This window comes from Colossoma macropomum, unplaced genomic scaffold, assembly GCF_904425465.1.
Source record: "Colossoma macropomum unplaced genomic scaffold, Colossoma_macropomum, whole genome shotgun sequence".
NCBI classification, from domain to species: domain Eukaryota; kingdom Metazoa; phylum Chordata; class Actinopteri; order Characiformes; family Serrasalmidae; genus Colossoma; species Colossoma macropomum.
Window position 1 is genome coordinate 15,827,766 of NW_023494807.1, and position 23,265 is coordinate 15,851,030.

The window sequence follows — 23,265 nt, forward strand, 5'->3', positions numbered from 1 at the left end:
AGCAATTGGATCAGTAAGTGCTCATAACAAATTGCTGACTTGATTTTTCAGAGTAACAATAAAAATGTGACAGATGTATTAAGTATATTTCTATAGAGGTAATTACTTGTTCAAAAGAACAGTTTTGTTAGATCACATTTTACGTAGTTTATTAAACAAGAAGAACAGAGTAAGTAGCAAAAATAACCAAGTTTGGTTCAGTTTTAAAGGATTTACTGAACTACTGAATTTGCTCTGATAAGAAGTTGGTGTTGTGAGACACGGATAGCTTTCAGTTGCTTTAGTTTCTCTGCCCTCTCCTGAACATTTATTGAAACGTCCATGCTTTGTTTCATGCCTATGGATATTAAATTCTTTACAGTCATCTTACATATGATGCAAAATCACCGGTTCTCAAATGTCAAGTTTGTGCTTTATGGCTGTAGTCCTAAACCAAATGCAACCATCAGGTCAAAGGAAAAACTGCAAACTTATTTGCTACCAGGCCACTTAAAACACACCCTAAAACAGAAGCCAGGGGTCACCTAACATCTGTCTGCAGGCCGCATTTGGCCCTGGATCCGGACTCTAGACACAGGATAGTGTTACAGGATAATAACTTATATATATATATATAGTGTTTTTCACAGTTTCAGTTTCACCGTCTTCTAGGTTTATTTATATGCGCCAATACCAAACTGTAGAGAACGAGGGATTTTATGAGAGAGGAGAGAATTTAAATTATGTACTGGAATCATGCAAACCAACCATCACTGCTAATTCATCAAGGGCAAATTTTGATGTGTTTCATTAAATATAGAAATAATCAGATCTAATAAAGTAACCTTGACAGCCATACTTAAGATAAATAGTCAACTGCTGCATATGCAAATGTATGTCTGTACATGTGCAGGAAGTAGTGGACAGAATGGTTGGATGCACAACTATACTTGAATACTGACATCCTCTATTGTAAGCCTAATATTGCCTTTGTTGCTCATGGGCTACTCTTGCATGCAGACTTTACAAGCACTATTTTACATGAGAAGACAGGGTAATGTAATTTTTAGCAGCATCCTCACTGATTTTAGTCTGAATTTGTGCTCCTGTGTGTGTAAAGATTTTGGCAACTTTAACCTTTCATAAAACAAGCCTTAGAAATAACCTCAGGGTATAATAATCACATGTGAATCTATACATCAGTTTCTTAAGTATGGAGGCACTCAAAGAAGTACTTACTTTGGTTCTCGTGGCCAAAATATAGCTGATATGTACTATCCTCCTCAAGTATACAGCCCTGAACACTAAAACATGTAAAAACTACTGAAAAAAAGTTCGTAAGCTAATGACAGAGTCAGTTAAGACTGTAAGACAGATGGCTAGGGTACACAAAAAACAGAAAAATAAAATGTTTGGATATGCCTCCTGCTCTTTTCTAGAGTGAAGGCAATCAACCAGCTACTCCCATCTCTGTCATTTATACAGAGATTTCTTATGGGTCATAAACATTAAAGACATCATGTCATAAACTGGCATTATCCCACCTCCCTATAGAAAACTAATCCTGTCTGAATAGTACTTATGTCATTAATGTTTGGTGCATTTGCACTTCTATGTAGCTAAGTCCTAGAGGACATAGCATTTGTGTCAGTTACTCAAGATCAAATAATAAGGCACAAATAAAAGCAGCAACTAATTAATAATAGCAATCATATCAATTAAGCACTCTGTTACATTATATTGCACGAGTGCACCATGTGTGTCACTGAGAACCCTGTGAGGGTGGCTGCATTACTGACAGAGTCAGCGCACTAGTGTAGATATGTAAATGCTGATGTGTATATTAAGAACATCATGCTTATGCACGCGAGAGCATGTGAGCTTGTATGTGTGTCTGTCTCTCAGACCAGATGTCCACAACTCTGCTGTTATGTAGCAAAGCTTATGTAACAGAGCTCAGCACATCCTCTTACCTTCTGTCTCTCACACACACAAACACACACCCTCTGACGACTACCAAGAGCACCGTAATGCCATAAGGCCAAAATCATCTTCAACTGATTACAGCTTCCTAATAAAGATAATTTTATGTATGTGGTTAAAGATGGTTGCAGCTATAGAAATAAGATATAATATAAACGGCACTGCAGCACAAAAACACATATATGATGGCATAATGCTGAGCAGTTAACACCTGGCTATTTTACATAAAAAGACCTGTATGATGTCATAATGCTCATTTTTAAATGCCCTGCAGTTTTAGATAAAAAGACCTATGTGATGCCACAGTGCTCTGTAGCAAACACCTGGCTATTTCAGAAATAAAGACTTGTATGATGTGATGTCATAATGCTCAGTAGTAAAATACCCGGTAATTTAAGGGAAAAAAAAAAAAAGATATCTATGACATCATAATGCTCAGTACTAAATAGCCTGCTGTTAAAAAGCAGGAAAAGACATAAGCTGTCAAAATGCTTAGCACTAAATGTCCTGCTATTTTAGATAAAGACCTACATGATACCACAGTGCTCAGTAGTAAATATCTGGCTGTTTTACATAAAAAGGCCTATATGATGTCATGCTCAGTACTAAATGGTCTGCCATTTTAGATACAAAGACCTACGTGCCGTCATGACATTCAGTAGTAAATACCTCCCTGTTGTTTTAGATAAATAAACCTACATGATATCATAATGTTCAGTAGTAAATGTCTTGCTTTTTTTAAGACAAGGCAGTGATTATTTTGCTTGGGTCAATACTAATAGTGTATCTTAAGCATTACGTTAACTACTTTAAACATTCTGTGACATACAGCCGTATGTCTGCACATTTTATGGTTTCTGTCAGAGGAAGTTTTTGCATATCTATGTATACATATCTAGCAATAGCATTTAGTAGCATCTGTATATACATCCTGGACACGAATGTACAAGATTGCAGCGTGCGTGTGGGTGGATGTGGGTGTGTGCATCTTACCAGTTCCTCTGGGTACATGCTGGTTCTGCAGTGCTGTTCGGTGCAATATATCCGATAGAGAGAAGAGCAGCCTCCACTGACTCTGCTCAAATACTGAATACACAGCTCTTTATACAGCCTTGCTGCGCTCCCTCTCTCTCTCACTCACTCACTCTCTATAAAACACACACTCCAACACGCACACACATATGCACAAACATTCTGCGCGACATTGCTCATTACCCCGCCCCTTCAACTGTCACAGCATCCTCAATATTCTCACCCAAACACACACACACACACACACACACACACACACACACACACACACACATACAGCCCTCCCCTCTCGGCGGGATTAAGCAAATCTTCACAAAACAGTAGGCACTACTCTACAATTCCCAAAAGACACACACTCTCTCTCTCTCTTTCTCTGTCACACACACACAATGCTCAGAGTTTAACCACTGGCTTTAAGGTCACTGAAGCACAGAAGCACTTTTTACCTCTGGTTTCTATTAGGTTTGTGAGACCATGTGCAATGTAATTGTCTGACTGGCGAACCTGACAGGTGATTGACAATCTCAGTCTTGTGGGGCAGGAGGGTTGGAGGGGGGCATCTGATTCCCAAAAGCAGGAGCAGTTTTACCACACAATTCCCAGTGTGTTTTCTAAGGAAAAGAAAAAAAAATGCAAAAACTGACTCTCCTTTCTCCAAAAACCCATTTCGGCATGGCAGGTAATACATAGAAAACACAGAGGAAATAAACACTCGAGTTTATGTAGGCTAACTTTGAAATTTGAAATAATAAAACAGCTTATTTTTACTGTGAAGGCTACAGTAGCCTATAGGCTGCTGTTATTGCAGCTTTCTTTATTTGTTATTGTAGCCTATTACTGTTATTAGGGCCACTGATAAGAATAACATGCTTTGACTTTTTGTTTTCTATCTAACTTCGATGTAACCACAACACCAAAAAAGTTTAACTCTCATCCATGTTTGGTGAAGTCTCTGATGTTCAGTCACCACAGAAATGGAGCATCCGGTATCTTTTGCACACAGAGTTGGCCACAACTATCAGATATTGCCAGTTTCATTCGTCTGTGTATATGCATAAGTATTAACAGTGTTGTTTGTCTAGCTAAATTCTAGTGAGCAATAGCAAACAGCTGCCTGTACAAGTCTGACATTTAAATTGCCTAATTTGAGGCAATCCTAATAGATGGAATCCAATGCAGAGTCACAAAATCATCATTAAATGGGTTAAAGCCTAGTTTCTACAAACACATTCTAATGAACAAGTATTTAAAAGTCTTGAGAGAGAGGTAGCGAAGAAGAAAAAGAGAGGATATCAGTAAGGACGCAAATTCCGATAATCGACCATCAGTAGTCAGCGACTAATTATTCAGGCAGGCCTAAAACCAAGACTTGACCAATCAAAATATCAACTGCAAAACAAAGAGACATTTCTGAAATCTGACTGGCTGAGCCATGTTTGAAGCTGTTGTCAAAAACCTGCTATACAGTTAAGAGCGTGTCCAAGTCAAGTCATGAGTCAGTCAACATGCAACGTGAGTGCAACTTGAGTCAGAATCGCTGACTCAAGACCCCATCTTTGCGGCAACTTATTTCAACCAAGAGCACTGGCCAGTTTTGGAAATTGCTTATTTGTTTGCTAATAGTTAAACACTGAGTCACTTACATCCTTAATGGATTCATTAATGGTTTTTGTATCTCATGTACTATGTGCTCATGTTAAAGTCAATTTTTCATATTATTTCTGTGACAGATGAAGTTTTCTAAATCTGAATAGGGAGGTGGGAGAAATAGAGGGAGAGACAAATGGGACCAAGAAAGAAAAAGAGAAGAAGAAAGGGAGGAAGTAAGAGAAAGGGTAGGAGAGTAAGCGAGGGAGAAAGGGAGAGAAAGACAGGAAGGGAGGAAAGCTGGTAGAGAGAGAAGGAGGGAGGAGGAGAGAGAGAGAGCAGCAGAAAGGGAGTAATGTAGTTCACACACCAATTGCTCCTTTGTGAGTAACCTTTGTTCTGCTCTCTCTCTCTCTCTCTCTCTCTCTCTCTCTCACACACACACACACACACACACACACACACCTTGTTAGCTGACATAATGAGCGTTGGGGAGGGATAAGAAATCATTCAAAGAGGACCAGTGTTAGATTTCCTTTCAACAGAGGCAACAGAAATAGTGTCTGACAAAAAGCAATTCAATTCACCATCATAAACTTGCTAACCTAATCATTTAAGTAAACCCTCACCTGCATTTCATTCACAGTAAAAAAGAGGAAATTATATATGTAGACTTATATAGCATTGAGAAATGGCTAGGGCTGTGTTTTTCAAAACCAATACCGACACTATAACTTATTCTGACTTATTTTATTCTAACTTATTCCTGAATGGGACTTTTTTTCAATACTTTTTTTTGTTACAAAGTGAATGTGGGCGTGGCTTAAACAAGAAATGAGTGTTGAGATGCTATAAGTGGGTAAATTCACTGACAGTGATAACATGCACACAGAACATCCCTGAGACAGCCAATCAGCAGTCTAGATTTTGGAACAGGCATGTTTATTGGCTCATGGATGCTATCTAGATGGGCTACTTAGGTAGTTGGTAGGGGTGTCATGACATGTATGCTCATATACATTTTTTTCTATACAGGGGTCGCATGTGAATCGAATACAGTTAGATTTCATGCTTTAAAAACTTCAATGTGCTGCCCTCAGAACTGGAAAAAAACTGTTTAGTTAGTCTACCTTGGATAGTTGATCAGCCAAGCTATTTGAAATTATAAGCTTTCTCAGTCTAAAACCTGTTACAGTAACAAAGGGTACAGAGTAGGAGATTGAATGGTGACAGCGTGCCAACATTGCTTACCGCAAGGATCAAATACCTGAGCTAACACCTCAAATATGCTAACTCATTTGTGAAGACATCACCCAAATGTGCCAGTTACTGGAGCAGGGCAAAAACACAAAGCTGAACTTAGCCAGCTTCTTATTCAGATTTTCCACTTCACCTTAAATGAAGCAGCAGTTACATGTTACTGTCCAACTCTGTTCAGTTGTGGATTCCAGTTTGCTGAGAATGATTGAGCTGTGTTAGAAAATCGTCTTTGTGTAAGAGCCAAACTTTATACACAAAAACGAGATCAGATTGTAAATGCACATGTAATGCTCAGTTTATTTAATACTGAGATGGAGCCTTAGAGTTAACATTTTTTGTTTATGTTTATATTGATATTACACTCATGTCCATTATTTTTATTCATTTTATATCTAAGACAATGATGCCAGTTATCTTTTCAACAAATTAAAAAAAAAAAGAAGTTTATCAAAAAAAGCAAAGTACAAAAAATAAAAGTTGAAGTTATGTTAGCATTTTGTTTCCAATTCTGTATTGAAAATGTATCATATTGTGATGCAAAAATGTCAATATGTACTGTATCATGACATCTGCATCTTTACGACCCTAGTATTTAGTACTAAATGTCATGGACTTTTTGACACTTGATAGTACTGAAGTAATCTGGTACCAAAAACGTATTAAATTCTGATACTCAGCCACAGAGATGACGCCAATCTCATACCAAGTATTTTTATTGGGCTGTTATCAGTATCAAATATTGGGAGAAAAAAAAAAAACAGAATGAGTCTGACCCAATCCTGTAACAAATCAGGCCTGAACCACTCTCCGATTGTGTGATGTGATGTTGTTAGCTGTATTTCTTCCTGTGGGGTCGTATTTTTTAATTTGAATGTGGTGGGCTTCTCTTCTTTATCACTAACTGCACCGGTAAGGAAAAATAGTTTCTCTACTTCATCATTGTTGGTTAGGCTATTTACTGTATAGCAGTCACTCTACCTACAGCTGTGAGGAAAAAGTCTGCAGGGCTATTTACAGTTTACAGTACTGTCACATGTTCCAGGAGAAATTACTCCTGTGACAATACAAAAAATTATTACAAGGTCATAAAGACTATGTGTGAGCATGTGCGTAGTACTCATGATAGTGAATTATTTGTGAACTATTCTCACTACATGGCGTGGGCAATACCAAACATCATCTCCCCACTGCCCAAGGCATCTACTAGGCTACTCATACGTAGCCTAGTATAGTCAACACAAGCGTGATTTAGCACAGTAATTATCAGTGACCCCAGTAACAAACCCACAGGCAGTACTGAATGATAGAAATCTTCAACCTGACTATACAATGAAAAATGGGGACCCCTTCACTTCACTCCCTGGTTTGACTGCTATAATGGAAAAATAGAGTGGACACGTGTTTTTTGGTACTAAAACATGCTTCTTAATTGTAATTACAGTATATATATATATACAGTAAACTAAACAAATTCTTCATTTTGGGTCAGTCACTGTTGTGAATAGAAATTTGCTGATACAGCTTGAAATTCATTGCTCTATCGCTGATTACATGCTACGCAGACCCTGTGCAACAAAGCAGCAGAAACAATATAACACTCTCTCCACCATGCTTCACAGCTGGGAGGAGTATTAGTTGTTCGTATGTAGTGTTTTGTTCACTCCTTAGTGACAGTAAATGTGTAAACACTATTACAGCAGTGGAAAATCCATGTAAGCTATATATTTTTTTTTAGATCTTCAATTATCACTGTTTTTCAGTGTTTTTCTAATGTTAGACTGATGAATATAAGACATTAACAAGTGCATAACATTACCAAAATCTGCACCTGCCCCCCTTGGACTGTTCAGAGGATTCTACAGTGGGCCCTACAATAATCTTTGTAGGACACCCACTTATAGAGAAAGCAGCAATGGTGATAAATTTCCTCCGAGGTTCATACAGACTACATGGCCAAAAGTATTTGGGCACCTGACCATCAAATCTATCTGTGCATGTTGGACACATCCCATTTCAAAACCATGGGCATTAATATGAAGTTATACTATGCAGATATAAGTGCCGTCACTCTCCTGGGAATGCTTTCCCTTGTGGAAAGATTTTGGAGTGTGTCTGTGGGAATTAGTGCCTATCCAGTCGAAAGAGCATTTGTGAGATCAGACACTGATGCTGGCGGCCAGGAGGCCTGGAATTGACATTCCAATTCATCCCAAAGTTGTTCAGTGGAACTGAAGTCAGGGCTCTGTGCAAGTCACACAAAACTTGTCAAACCATGTCTTTATGGACCTTGCTTTGTGTACTTGAACGCAATCATGCTGGAACAGGAAAGGGCCTTCCCCAAACTGTTGCCACAAAGCTGGATTTAACTGTATGCTGTAGCATTAGCATTACGCTTCACTGGATCTAAGGGCCCAAGCCCAAACCCTGAAAAACAGCCCCAGACCACGACCCTCTTCCACAAAACTTTACTGTTGGCACTCACAGTCGGCATGCTTTACACCATTATCATGGTGCTCATGCAGAAATCCTGACAAAGGGTTCAAAAACTTTACAAATTTTTTCACACTTGGAAGGCAGAAATGACCCAGGCACCTCCTGGTTATTTATCAGAATTGATCTGATGGTGCCAAGCATCACAAGAGTTGCACATAAATTGTAAATGGTACCTTTGTAGTGCTTAAAACCTGAAGCTGAAAAGGTCACAGGTTTCACGTGTGAAAAAGGAGGAACAGCTAAAGACCATCAGCATTAAGTGACAAAATTTGATACGGCTACTTCCCGGTTTCTCTATTTTATTTGGCTCAGAAATGGGTTAGCTGTTAGAATTATATAGATATAATAATAAGAGAGAATAAGAGTGAGATTAAACAAGTAAGTAAAACCTGTGGCCAACAACACACTTCACAAGGTCAGAGTGCATGGCATGTCATCCCAGAGAGATGGCATGTCATCCCACACACAGCATGATTAAGGGGGGAAAAAAAGAAAGGAAAACAAACATTTGCTGCATTACAAAATGCTGAAAGAGCAAAGAGACAGACAGGGAAAGAAAAAGGGAAAGATGACAAGTAAGAGAAGTAAATGGTACAAATAAAACAAAGACACAGAATGGAAACTGTAAGATTTGGGAGAAATACTGTAAAAAATACTAAAAGCCTATTTACCCTTGTAATTTCATATCTGTATAATGTCCAAATTTATCCACATTCCATTCACACCTGCCAACTGATAAGCATCTCTGTTAAACAGAAAACTGATTTGCATCAATCTTTTTCTGCGTTAAGTGCAATTCCAAGGAATTCTCTTGTAGAATCTCCTAAGATGACACCGCGCTAGAAATTTTGTTCAACAGAGTTAAGCATTATGTCAGAGCTAAAGGGAAAAGCTCACTCCAGTTTTTACGACGCTTATGGTGTAAAATGTCCCAGTAATTAATTTTCACACACATCATGGTTCTGTTTGGGACAGACACTGATACACCAATGAATCACCATCTGACCATCTGATCCTGAAGTGGTCTTAGCCATCAAGTATACTTGATATTTCAGTATTATATAGAAATTAAAAAAAAACAAGAACTAAATAAATTCTGAAATTAGGATGCACAGTAATATCAGAAACATATCAGTATTGGCAAATCATTGCTTAAAAATCAGTATCAACAATTCCCATATCAATGCATCCCAACCATCCCTACAATCTCTACAATCTCTATTTTTGTTAGATTTCAACAAACTTGTGTTCATACCGTCCCATTCTTACTATATAACTCTAAACTTCATGCTACAAGGGTATAACAATGCTGTGACTGATGCAAGTTATTGCATAAACGACCTAGTTAAGCCCAGGTTCTGATTTTGTTTCTGAAATGTACCAAACAGGAAAGGAGTATTTTAGGAGTAACATGACACTAGTTCAGGTCCAAACTGAACAACTTGAGTACCATAGATAAAGTCATATCAAATAACTTGCTTTGGTGTACAAATACTACCAAGTAAAGAACAATGGGCCTCATTCTCCAATACCTTCCTAAGTTTTTTCTTTGTTCTCTTCTGTGTTCTTGAGAAATGTGGGTGCAGATTCTGTTCTTACCTAAAAAAAATCCCAAATAAGAAAACAGACAGAAACCTTATTTGGTTTTAAAAAGAAATTTCCATCAGTCCATCATTCTATTAGCTATTATAACAACTTAAAAACAGGAAAAGTGTTAAGTATGGCAGAAAACAACCTATGACTTTCTTTCACTAATTGGTCATCCCAGGTGATGGTCATGAATGTCCTTTGTGTCTAGGGAGGGACTGCACTGGATACAAGAAGAAGTACACCAAGAATGAGGTATCAGTCCATCACTGGCCACATAAACACTCAAACTTTCATTTAGCGTAGTCAATTCACCCACCATCCATGTACTTTAACAGTAAGAGGAAACTAAAGCATTGACAAAGAAAGTCTTCAATGCAACCTTCTAACTGAATAAACAATTTAAAAAAAACGCTAAATAATAAACTGTTCATTTCAAATGAACACATTTTACAGCAGACCACTGGCATTTTGTGTATTTACATAAATTTATACCTTGATTTTTGAATTACTTTTGAAAAGTGAGATGTGACATAACACAAGGTTAGGTTTCTAATGCCATTCTTCTGCAATGATTATGAAAATCTGAACGGGCATTTTTGAATGTGAGCAGGAACTAGTGTCAGTTCTTTCAGTGTTTCAAATCTTAGGCTGCATTCACAAAGCAGATAACAGTGGCCCAAATCTCACCAAATCCAATGTTTTTGTTAGGCTGTTCATAATATCTTTTAAATGTGACCTATACGCAACATCAACCTGAACAGATCACGCTCCTAAACTGAGCCGCATACGAAGAAGAACAATGCTTCATGTGAAACGTGTGTCTTTCAGAGGTAAACAATCAAAACGGAGTCAACAGTAACAGCCGCTACCGGAGGTTTCAGTTTCATCTTTGGCCACCACCACTTCTTTGGTCAATGCCCTTAGTTTTTTAAAACTTTGCTTTCAAACTTTTAACTTTTCTTTGACAATGGAGCTTCATTGTCCTATTTCTTTCAAAATCTCTTCCAACACAGAGCGATTAGGATAAGTATCTTCTAATTTTGTTTATACCTCATTTGTTATCACCTCAAACTTTTAGAAGGGGGCAGTGCAAAATGATGACATGTTGAGTTGGATTGAGGCAAAAGTTGCATGAATTTTAATCTGGCTATTCAGACTGAGTCACACTGCCACATAACAGATACGTATCTGATTTCAGAACCACATATGAAAGTATCCTAAATTGGAATTGAAAAGGTCAGATTTAATGTATTCTTTGCTGTTTACACTGCAAGACAGATAACACTTCTGTGTCACATATGAAGAAAAAGATCACATTTAGGCCACTTTTACCTGCTGTGTGAACAAAGCCTTTTGTTTCTGCACAGACGTAGTCAATGAACAAAGGTTGAACTGGCAGAACTCGCAACGAATAAGAGAGAAAGATACCCACAGATGAAGTTACACAGAGAGAGAGAGTTACACTGTCTCTCAATTGTTCCACTAAGCCCCCACCTTCGACACTCCACCTCAGTGTGTTCCTGAACATGTACCATACTGGTGTGTGTCCACAAATGGCTAGCAGTGAAGCAGTGAGAGAAAGTTAACCGTAAAGTCCTTCAGAACTGAGACAGAATCGTGAAACTCAGCTTTCACATTTGTATCTGACAATACTTTTGGATGTAATGGATCAACAAGAAGAATGGCTTCCATTTTTAACAGCCAAATCAAATTTGACACCATAAAACTGTGCAGTGTGATGCTCTACACACATTTCAGGTAATATTTAGGGCTGCAACTGTCAAACATTTTCATTTTTGACTATTTTATTGAAAATGATCCTATGTATATATTGTATAAAAATACAAAATAAACCTTTTTAGCCATTATCTTAATAACTGAAAACTCCTGTGAGTGAGCAGGGCTGCTAAAAAAAACCCACATGCTAAACTCTGCATTGGTCACTGGTGCAGTCTGAATAAGTTTACATTCTTTTCTATACTCAGAAATAAATACAGTGGCGAGTACAGTAGCAAGCAATCTGGAGAAGCAGAAACCTTAATGATTAAGACTTTATCGCTTCAAATCAGAGCTCTAATAAAGGTACTTAGGAATAGAGCATCAACAGGTCATACCTCTCACTGTTGTTGAAATATTACAGTGGCCAAGAACCGTCTGCTTTAACTAGAAAGTACCATCTAACCGACATCAAAGGAGGCTTTCTGGCTTAAGCCACTCCCACTTTTTTAACTTAAAAAAAGGTATAGAAAAAAGTATCGTTGAGAAATCAGTTTCAAAATCAAGGTATCTGTATTGGTATAGATATGAATAGCCAGCCCCAGCACTGCTACTGTTTACTACTTGTGAATTGCTGGCAACTATCTTGACCAAAAAAAAAATAAATAATGCATTAAACAAGGATAGAGTATATCAGTTATGTGAATGCCTTTCCAATTTCTTAATATTTTAATGATCAAATGTATTAGGGATGCATTGAAATTTCTACCAGCAAAAATTTTAACCAAAATTACTGTGACATACATACCGTAATAATTTATGTATATGTATTATTATATATAATATCAGTGTTGTATGAAGTGTTGAATCTATTCTGGAGCAAAAGATAAGAGTACTCACTTACTAAAGCAACAATATAAGATTTAAGGGGATCTGGAGACCTCTCTGGTGGAAATATGTAATTGCACACAACATGCGGAAGAACATTTTGTAACATCGGTTGTGCTTCGGATCCCCACAAACACATGAATCTAACTTTTGCGAGTGCATTGAAAGGGTATTCAACGAGAGCTCAGTCAAAACTTGGTAAAGGACAGGTCTGTCGAGCATGTGAGTGAATCAACTACTATTGTCTTCATATTTCCATCAGTATAAAGTTGATATTGCATTTGAGAGCAAAACATTGAGTCACATCCCGAGTCTATGTGTGTGACGTTAATACGTAAAGATATATGATGTGGTCCGAGAAACTCCTGCCAAATCTGTCCCGGTACTGCTGAGCTTGTGAATTATTATTTCAGAGTTAACAGGGTGATTGGCAGCAGCACGCACACACCATATTTTTGTGTGCTCTTTTTCTCCAAACTCAGTAATTCTACTCTAGGTTTTAACAAAGAATATCACATAATGCTACTTTAACTACTTGTAGCAGCATTGGAGGTCCCTCCAAAAGTGCTTTTATAACCAGCCCTTCCCCTCTTACGTGTGTGAAGACATCGGAATGACTTAACTTGCAGTAAAGATGGTCAGAGTAGGGAAACTGCTGGGACGGGGTCTTAACCCGTGGTCACAGCGACAAAGCTGATTTGCTTGACAATGTTGCTTGTTACTCACAGCAAAGCAGACAATGTTAACTCTTTACTGAACTATATATTCCCTCCAAAACCACATCGTATCGGTACTGCCCATAATCTGACTACTGCTCCACCCCCACAAAGACAATAGCAAGGCGATGGTTAAGGTATGACCGTGGCTTTCTAGTTGCGTTACAAAAAACAACCCCTACCTGTAGCTGCTCTGTAGAACTGCTGCTGAGCTCGTCCCCGGATTCGGAATCGTTTAGATTTTTCTCCAACACCTCTCTGGGAGCACTCATGTCCTGCTCTCCTTCTCCCTTTTTCTCTCTCTCCCCATCTGTTGTTCTTTCTCCTTCTCTCTTCTTCTTTTCTCCATCTGTCACTTTCTCCCCATCTCTTCTCCTTCCCTTTTCTCCATCATCCGCTCTCTCTCCTCCTTTCTTCCTTTCTCTCTCTCCATTTCCAGCCCTGTCTTCGTTTCGATCCTGCATTCCTTCTCTACTCCTTTCCTTGTCTCCCTCCCCATCGCTATCTCCATCCAAATCTAGTGGTGCTCTGAGTCCCAGTGGGGACTTTGCCCGGGTTCGAGGCAGAGACCCGTGTTTTACATTTAGGGGCACTTGCTGCCCTGGCTGGACGGGGCTTTTTGGACTGCCTTTGTCCTCTTTGGGAGGCTGCAGTGCAGTAGAGGGCAAGTGGGCAGGAGTTCGTTTGCTCAAATTCTCGTCAGACTGTTTGAGCTCTAGGGCAGATGGACGGCTCTTTAAGGATCCTCCTCTGGGCCCCACCCCACTACCAGCATTTGGGAGAGGTTTAGGGGGTGGCATGAGAGCCCGCCGTACCTCACGAACATACTGGGCTGGAACATAAAAGGGCTTGCTGTTCTCCTCTTTGCGTACCTGCCACCAGTCCTCGTTGGCCTTTTTCACCAACAGGTAACACTCCCCATGCTTGATGCTGATTATACGGTCTTTGGATTTGTACTCATAGTCATACTCCACCTCAATGTATGGCTGACCAGGGGCGACTGCAATGTCGCAGCGGTCTGCCATCACTGCCACCGAGATCAGATGTCAAAGGCTGGTGTCAGCAAGAGGAACACTGGGAAGTGATTAGAAGCTTTGGAAGCATTCTCTGGACAAAAATCAATCACCGCAAACGCACCTGAAAAGTAAAGAGAGAGAAACTGTTTGCATGGACGGCAGTGCCTATGCTGCTGTTTACAAAACAGGTCAACAGTGAATACAGTAAAATTGGTATCACCTACATATCTTGAACGTACACTGATTAAATGTATGCATGATGGTTTTAAGGGAAAGGAAGATCTGATGACAGCTAAATTTCTTTGCAGTGCAGGACATCTAAACAGAATCAAGAACGATTTACTGCCACTGTATGTATAATATCAATACAGGAATCTGCTTTGGACACATGATATGTGACACTCAGCCTGCAAGAACATTTGCAAATAGAACACCATCCGTTCTTGAGACAAAAATGAAAGTCTTCAGTAACATCTGTAAATAAAAATACATCTTATGAGTTGACATAGACCAGGGGTCAGCAAACCCATATGTTAAGAAGAGACATTTGGTCAAGTTTCAACAAAAATCTAAACACCTTGGGAGCCACAACATTTCACATCCATTTTATTGAAGTAATGTATCCTCATCATGGCTGTGAATATGCCTCAGTATGTGCTCATGTCCTAGTATAGGCTAAAAATACAATATAAATGAAAAAGGTAGATTTACTTTGCTCTAATTTAAGCTTTAGCTCAGCTGTAGCCGCTTTTCTCGTATCTTTCGCAGGAAACTTCCGCAAATTTAAAATAGTTTCTTGTAGAATGTCTCTTAACGTTCAACTTTTTACGAGGCTGAAGTCGCTTCTCATTCGCCAGCTTCTTGTTCAAATTTTCCCTTTCCACCTTAAATGGTGCCTGAGGCTCCAGAATATAGCTAACTGTGTAGCCAACTGTTGCACCATTAAAGGTGGAAGAGGAAAATTCAAACAAGAAGCTGGTAAAAGAAAAGCTCACTTCAGCTTTGTGACTTTTTAGTGTTTGAGAGTTTCATGTTGCAGATTAAATGTATCAGGAAACCAGCCTGCTTATAAATGCAACAATAAATCCATTCGTCTCCAAATTATCGATGTTCGTCTTAAATCTCTCTCCTTGCCTTTTCGTTAGCTACTAGCTAGGCAAGACTGTTGTCTGTGTCACTGTGTGATCAGCAGTCTGCACGCCAACCTTCAGAGTTAAAGGGTGAAAAAGCAGTTATATATTAACTCCAGCGTTTAAGACCATATTTTGTTAAAACTGTGTTAGAACAGTTTTATTTTATTTTTACCAAAAAATCCAATTCTGCTGTGGAGCAGTAAAGGAGCTGCATGTGGCTCCGGAGCTGCGTGTTGCCGACCCCTGACATTGACCTATGTAGAGATACAAAGATAAATCTGTCTCAAATCATCAGATTTCAGAAAACATTCCCAACTTTGCTTAATACTTCCAGGAAATAACAACACTGTGCCCTTTAGATAAGGCTTGTCTTTTCATCGGTGAGATCGTACAATGAGTCCTATAGAAAAAGGTACTCTGATAAGTCATTACTGATCAAAATACTGGTTACTTTTATTTTAAGAGATTATCTACAGATCTATAGATTCCCTACAGATTTCCAAACTGTTAAACTCTCTGGTGTTGAGGTTAGGATTAGCGTTAGGACTGGGTTTAGGTTCTGAGTTAGATTTTATAGACTAAATTATATTGGAGTTCAGCTGCATTTAACAGATAATTGGCTATAAGGCAGGGCTAAAAGATTTGGGGAGAATATCTATTTGCAATTTTTCTGACCAACATTGCAATTGTAATTTCAATGTGATTATTTTCCATAAATGAAGCTCCAGGCCTTTTTGTACCAAGAAGACTAGCATATACATTTCTTTGGGCTTCGGGCTGAGTTTGAACACTGAACATACTGTAGCAGCCTGCCAATTTGCAAGCTCTGTGTTACTAGGGTTAAATTCCTCACACTAAATAATGTAGCATATAATTCAATTTGCAGCTCTTGCACTATTTTAAACTTTTACACTGTGATTTCGATATAAAAATGATTACTCATTCAGCCCTAGTTAAAGGTCAGTTGAAGACAAAGTGAGCATTTACTTTATCTCAGTAATACATGTTCTATCTATGCAACAAATATATTTTTACTATTATATGTATATATGGGTACAATACAACACAAATATGGGTTAGCCCTCATACTGCACTAACATGTTTGCATCAGGAAATCACCTGATCCCATTTGCTTGATCGAACAGTCTCAGTTTTCAAAGAACTGATCGGGAGTGCTCCTGCTTTGTTAGAACGAAACCCAGCAACCACATCAGCCCTCTGCAGATCGGACACCCCTGCCTTAGTCACTGTTTAAGCCTCAGAAAGATGAAAGGCAATTTTTTTTTTCCCCGAATGACTCAACAGATAAGCACTGTATGACATTCTCCACATATTAGAAATAAGCAGCAATACTGCATATCTGGACATCCTATAAAAGCATTCACATTCCCAAAATGATAAAGTTGATCAATCATGGTACAGTCTATGTTCTCATAATATCAATTAAAGACTAATTTTGATATTCAAATATCTGTAAAAATAACTGAACGGATAATGAGTTCATTAAGAGAAATGAACATTAATGTAGTGTTGTAGGCTTACTTAGATGACAGTACAAAAAATGATCAGCATGTATTCAAAAATAAATAAATAAATCGGTGGGTTTTCAGGTTGGGTGAGTGACGGAGGCTGGATCTTCAGATGAGCTAATGAGGTAACAGAGCTAACTGGCACACCGATGGATGCTAATGGAGACCCATTACCATCTTCTTACAGGTGGTCTTTTCTCCTCAGCGGACAATGCGCCAACAGTAAACAACAGTAAACCTAGTTAACACCACCTAGAGTAGTTAGCCTAGTCAATACTACAGCTTATTTGGTCCTCAAAGAATAAAAACTGCTTTGATCCATTCATTTCCTTCTCTCTCAAACACACTCATTGCTCTCATATTTCTTTGATGTCGTAGAACATTCTTTCTGACAGGACGCTGTTTGAAGTGCATTACACAATCAGCACTTGTGTCAGGTCGGTGATTTTTCCATAAATGACACAGCTGAAACGCACACATGTAAAGCTTTCTTAACTTGCAAACAGAATTCCTCCCACACTTTCAGCCTCTTTCAGCCTCTCTCTCTCTCTCTCTCTCTCTCTCCACATGAAACCAGGCATGGGAAAAGACAGGCACCTGTAGATATTTATGAAATATGTCTATTCAGCTTCTTCATATTCATTATTTACGTATGTTTATTATATATGTGTATATATATTCATATGTTTATTGTGACTATAACTGTATTAATAACTACATCAATTTTGTTACTCATCTTTATTACATGTTACTAAACATCTGGATGTTTCTAGATATAATCAGCCCATTACCGGGCCCATATCCTACATCTTGTAGCATTTTCTTTCTCTCCCTTGAGTTCCAACTAGTCACTTGGTATTAAAAGGGTGTTTCTGTTACCGCGCCTTTGAGGCAGACATACGAGAATGAGCTCTGTTCTGATTGGCTGTGCCTCATTCAGAAAGCCAGCCAGGCTGAAACACTTCTTAAATCTTCAGTGTGAATGACCGGAGCCAACCAGCCGTAAGCTGAATACGTATATAAGACTTAAGTAAATGTTTGTTTTCTGCAGCTATGTTTCTATATGTTTAACATATGGATGGGGGGAATGAAGAGTATGTTTTAAATTCTTAAAAATGTTTACATACTACATCATTATTTTAAAAAGAGGAAAATTCTGTTTTCCACTATTTAGGCCCTTTAAAACTTGCAGGGTCCCCCAAAGTAAACTGACAGCCACCCAAGTATGTTTCACCCCATTTATCAATTTCAAAAACATTTTACACCAATATAAACAAACAGTAGTATATACATGCTTTATTTAAGTACCCAATTAAGTAAAAATAATACTGACATAAGTTTAGATATCCATAGGTATTAGGATACCACCAACCCCCTAAACAGCCCACTTTTTTCAGACCTAACTGTAGACAAGACAAACCCTCACATAATGGTGCACTGCTGCTATAAAGTCCTGTATTGTCTGTATTGTGAAAACAACATCAGCACCACAATTACACCTATAGATGAATTAGCAATGATTAAGTTTGGGTATCGAAATACCTTTATTGTACCAACTGAATTACTTTAATATTACAAAGTATCGAACGTCTTCAATTGCAACGATTTGTCTTAACAAACAAAGATCATACCTGTCCGGGTATTTTCTGTTGTTCTTTATGAGTGTAAAAGCTGTACAATGAAAGTGAGGTAGGAAAATGTTGCTGGCTTTAAATTTTGGTGGTGGCGAAGACTTGTGAGAGTACAAACAGATCCTGGACCAATTCAAGCCTAACCTCTCACTCGAAGCCTTGATAACCACTCTGAAGCTCTCTCGAGTTTAACATATCATAAGAAGAAAAATTCATTGGAATACAATGAACAACTAGAAAAGTAAGAGGGGAAGGAGATGACCGGCAACAAGATGGAGACAATCACAGGAATCACAAGGAAGTCATTAAGAAAGATGAAGATCCAAACAGAAGACTGGTTCTGGAGAATTCTGGAGAACCTCTATTCATATAATGTCCAGGAGTCAGAATCAATTGATGACACTTAATAAAGACAACAACATAAACACAGTGTCACAACAAGCAGGCATCTTCATTTCAAGATGGTTTAAAACACCTGTTCAGAGGAATTATAGTGATGACCTTAAAAGTTCATTTGCAATGAAGCTGAAAGACGGTGGGCTATGCTGCACATACAGCATTGTTTAATGGCTGAAATGTTAAAAAACATCGAGACGTGAATTTATGTGCTATAGAGGACACAGATTTCTTTTTACAGTGATGGTGAAACACACCAGGAGTCATGATGTCTACAACACAAATGATGCCATTTTATTAATTATCCAGAGCAACCAGTGAAGCTCAATGTGTCTTCTGACTGTTATATTTAATACTGATATTGGTAGAACAGGAGTAAATCTGAAAAAAATAAGATTTGGGCACTATTTGTCTTAACTGTATGTACTTTAAACAGCTTTTAAACAGCTGTTTGTTTCAGACCAAAACCTTGTCTCAAAACTAGAGGTAGGTGATACGGCAAAATGTCTTTTCACTATACAATTACTTTTTTATGATACAGGATGTGTCACGATGTTTACTTTCTCTGACATCTGATTTGTTATAACAGACAAAGTAAGCCCACATTTTAAACATACAATCAAAAACTAAGAGTCCCATTACTTGTATTCAACATTCACACTGCGCTGCACTAAATCCAATTAAACAGATCTAATTATCCTTTTTTAATCAAATATGCAGTTGAGAAGTGTTTTTAAGCACTGATGATGTCACAGTGTGTTCAGCAAGCCATACTGTGACACACCGTGATGTCATCTATCATGATTACAATACATTTTGTCTTATTGCCCAGCTTCACTCTAAACTATCATTACCATGGCTTCATAACGCATTCGTAATCATTTAATGTAATACCTTTCGTTGAGGGAGCTTTTAGAGGCATTAACTCTTCAGACATCTGGTTTTTATCATAGGTATTGTTTACTAACCCACTTAAATCGCAATATAAATTTGCAGAGAAATCAGTGGAATTCCCTTTTACTGATCAACAGTAAACAAATAACTCAACTGCTATTGTTAAAATCACTTCTTATATTCAAAGCAGCTTCTTGAAGCGTCTGAGCGTCTAGGAAACTGTCTTCAAATAAAAATGTTATATGGAATAAAACGAATGCATAAAAAAACCCACAAACACTGTAGCTTATGTGTCATTATTTCGTTTAGGAACCCGCTGACATTAGAAGTAAACAAGATAAAGTGAAGGACTGCGGTCCGGAGGGACGAAGTGGAAGGTTTTGTCAAATTTAAATCATTTCACTAAAAAAAGCTCCTCCAATGACCGAAAGTCATCAAACAGCACGGTTTTGTTCTAACAGAGGAAAATTTGAGTATTTAAAGGTAGTAAAATCTCTCTTCCCGCTGAGTTTCCTGTTCGTAATCTGAGTCTGGAATGGATTTCGTCCTGAAGTTGTTAGGTTAACTTAGCCACCTTGCTAACTAACTCACCTGCCTAGCTCAGCTAACCTGACTCGTTCGTTGGGTCACAGTTCGTCTAAAACTTCTGACAAATTTACTGTCGAATAAAAACAAAAACCGCCAGTTTCGTTTGGTGAGCTCGTTCAATTAAACGGAAAAACGTTGAGGAATGTCGCTGTAAGAGCAGAAACTAGCTCAACTAGCTACCTGAGACATGTAATACGTCACGAAGCTGAAGTCAGCTTCTTATTCTTCAGCTTCTTATTCGTATTTTCCAGTTCCACCTTAAATGGTGCAGCAGTTACATTCTGGTGCTTGTAACTGCTGCTCCGTTTAAGGTGGATCGGGAAAATCCGAACAAGAAGCTGGGAAATAGGAAGCCAACTTCAGCCTCGCTAATAAGTCCTCAGCTCGGACATGATGGAACAGGTTCTCTCTCATTCCACCGAGAGTGAGTGAGGGAAACCGGAGCTAGACGAGCGTTCAGGTTACGAGTTTCAGCCGAGAACACACGCACCTTAGCTTCGCTAGCACACCTGGCTAGTCTGCTTAGTTGGCTAACACACAGGCTAATAATCTCCTGAGGTGGAAACGGGACCCATTCCTGCCGAATTTTGAACTAACTTTTCGTTACTTACCTGAACTTCGTCCAACAAACGTGCCTTTGAGTCCAAAGAGGATATCCCACCAAAGCCACGACGGAGACAAAGTCTTGTCCTGTTTACAGGTTGTTTATTGAGAGACGGGCCCGCAGATTATCCTGTTTAGAAGTTCCTAGTCGGAGTCCCGCAGCGGCAGCTCTGAGCGCGCGCTCCGTCACTCCTCCACTCTCCGCGCGCGGCCTGCGCGCTCCCGCTCGGCCTGAGCCTGAGGGAACGAGTGTGATCCAGTTGTGGAATGTGCGCGCCATCGTGTGGTCATCAGGAAGAGAGACGGACACTCCACACTCTCTCTCACTTCCCTATTTTAGAGCAACAGTAATCAACTCCTGTCCTGCTCTGTACGCTGTAAAATACTCAGGTAATCTTTCTGCTGTTTTTGTCCGCTAACTATTCCCGCTGTTTTCTAAATATCGACATCGTTCCAGAATGTTCGATCCTGTCAGGAATAATGTGCTTGTATACTGTTTTTTGATCTGGTTTTCTGAAAATCCTCGCTAAATAAATAATTTTTCCCCGTATGAATGAATGAGTGCACCCAGCCTTTATTACGCTGACAGAAGTCCATAGGCAACATCATATTAACCATGCAGTATATCAAGCAACCCCCTAGGAACCACCTGGAACACCATAGCAACCACTTCGGATACCATAGCAACCACATAGCAACAGCCTAACAACCATCTGGGAGTCCATAACAACCACCTAGCAACACCTTAGCAACCATCTGGGATACCATAGTAACAACCTAGCAACATCTTAGCAAGCTTACGCTTTGCAAACACTCCGCCTTTTCTTCAGGAAATGCGCTTTTCTAGTTAGTAGCTACTACATCCCAGTTGTGTCTGATATACCGTTTAAAGGGGAATTCCACCAGGTTTTCAACATTTCTGCATAGTTAAATTGTTGAAATGAAAGAAAGGTCTTCAAAAGTTCTTTAATCATATGAATCGTTCTGTTTAGAACCATGGGTTATAGAAGCATTTCATGCTTAAATGGTTCTTTGCATGGTGAAATTGTTCTTCGGACTGATGGAGAATGTGTTGTATATGGTTCTATATAGAACCAAAGAAAGTTCTTCTATTGTTGTGATATCAAGCTTGTAACAATAGAAGAACCATATTTCATGCTATATGGATCCATTTTCATTTAGAACCCTGATGAACCATCTTTTGATGAGTGTAGAAAAACGAACTAGTTCAGATTTCCCTACTATAGAGGTGGTAGGAACCGGGGGTCACAATGTCAACAATGCAAACATAGCAATCCAGGATTTGGACTCTTGATCTCCTGTCTCTTCATGATCAGGTAGTTACACTGTCATAAACACTTTGTATCTCCAAAGAAAAGCATTGCTAATAGAATGGGATGCTCTGGAACAGCTGCACATGAGCCTAAGGTCACCATGCTCAATGCCAGGCGTCAACTGGAGGGGTATAAAGCCCCCCAGCATTGAGCTGTGGAACAGTGGAACTGTGGTCTCTGGAATGACGGAGATCCAATACCTTTGAGATGAGTTGGAGTTCCAGAACTCACATCAGTACCCAACTACACTAATGCTCTTGTGAATGCAATCAAATCCTCACAGCAATGTTCCAACATCTAGTGTAAAACCTTCCTAGAAGACTGGTTGTTACTGCAGCAAAGGGAAACTTGATCATAGAAATTTAAGCAACCAAGTGGCACAACCGTCCACCTGCCTCAGGAGATCATGAGCTAAATCCCAGAAGTTCCTCAGCCCTCCATGGTCAGGCGTCTGAGAGGAAGAAGCTCTCACCCTTCAGACAGGGGTCACTGTGTGGTAGAGGAAAGTTGTAGCCTGTGGATGGGATTTAACAATGACCAATTTGGAATTGTTTGGTTTAGTTTTGTATTTTTGAGTATACTCAACTGTTTTCTTGACCTGATCAATACCAGGAATATTATATTTAACTAAAACTATTACTAAAACAGAAAACTGTCAATGGAAAAATGTGCTTGTTAACTGTAATAAAAATTAAAATATACGTTCTCAAAAACACAAGAACTACATCAAAGCTTCAATGTCCACAGCAAAACTAACAAAAAAAGGAAGTACTGAAAAAACTTTAGTTTTGTTTTATCAGTGCATGAATAAGAGTTTAGAAGTGGATCCCTTCTGTGTGTAGCCGTCTTTAAGGAAAGCCGGAGCCGAGACCAGCTCAGTCTACTGCTAATTTTATT

At 38.8% G+C, this 23,265-nt stretch overlaps 1 protein-coding gene across 7 annotated transcripts in view; it reads right to left on the reverse strand.

The window, feature by feature from the left end:
* arhgap12a (Rho GTPase activating protein 12a) overlaps positions 1–21,248 on the reverse strand; it is a 53,982-nt gene extending 32,734 nt beyond the window's left edge. For all 7 annotated transcript variants that reach the window (XM_036555677.1, XM_036555680.1, XM_036555682.1 and 4 more), the window contains exons 1-2: positions 21,043–21,248; positions 13,427–14,381 (exon numbers count right to left, since the gene is read on the reverse strand). In XM_036555677.1, the coding sequence (XP_036411570.1) occupies positions 13,427–14,269 (843 nt within the window). In that variant the 5' untranslated portion in view covers positions 14,270–14,381; positions 21,043–21,248. The remainder of the gene's footprint in view (positions 1–13,426; positions 14,382–21,042) is intronic.
* Positions 21,249–23,265: the final 2,017 nt, after the last annotated feature.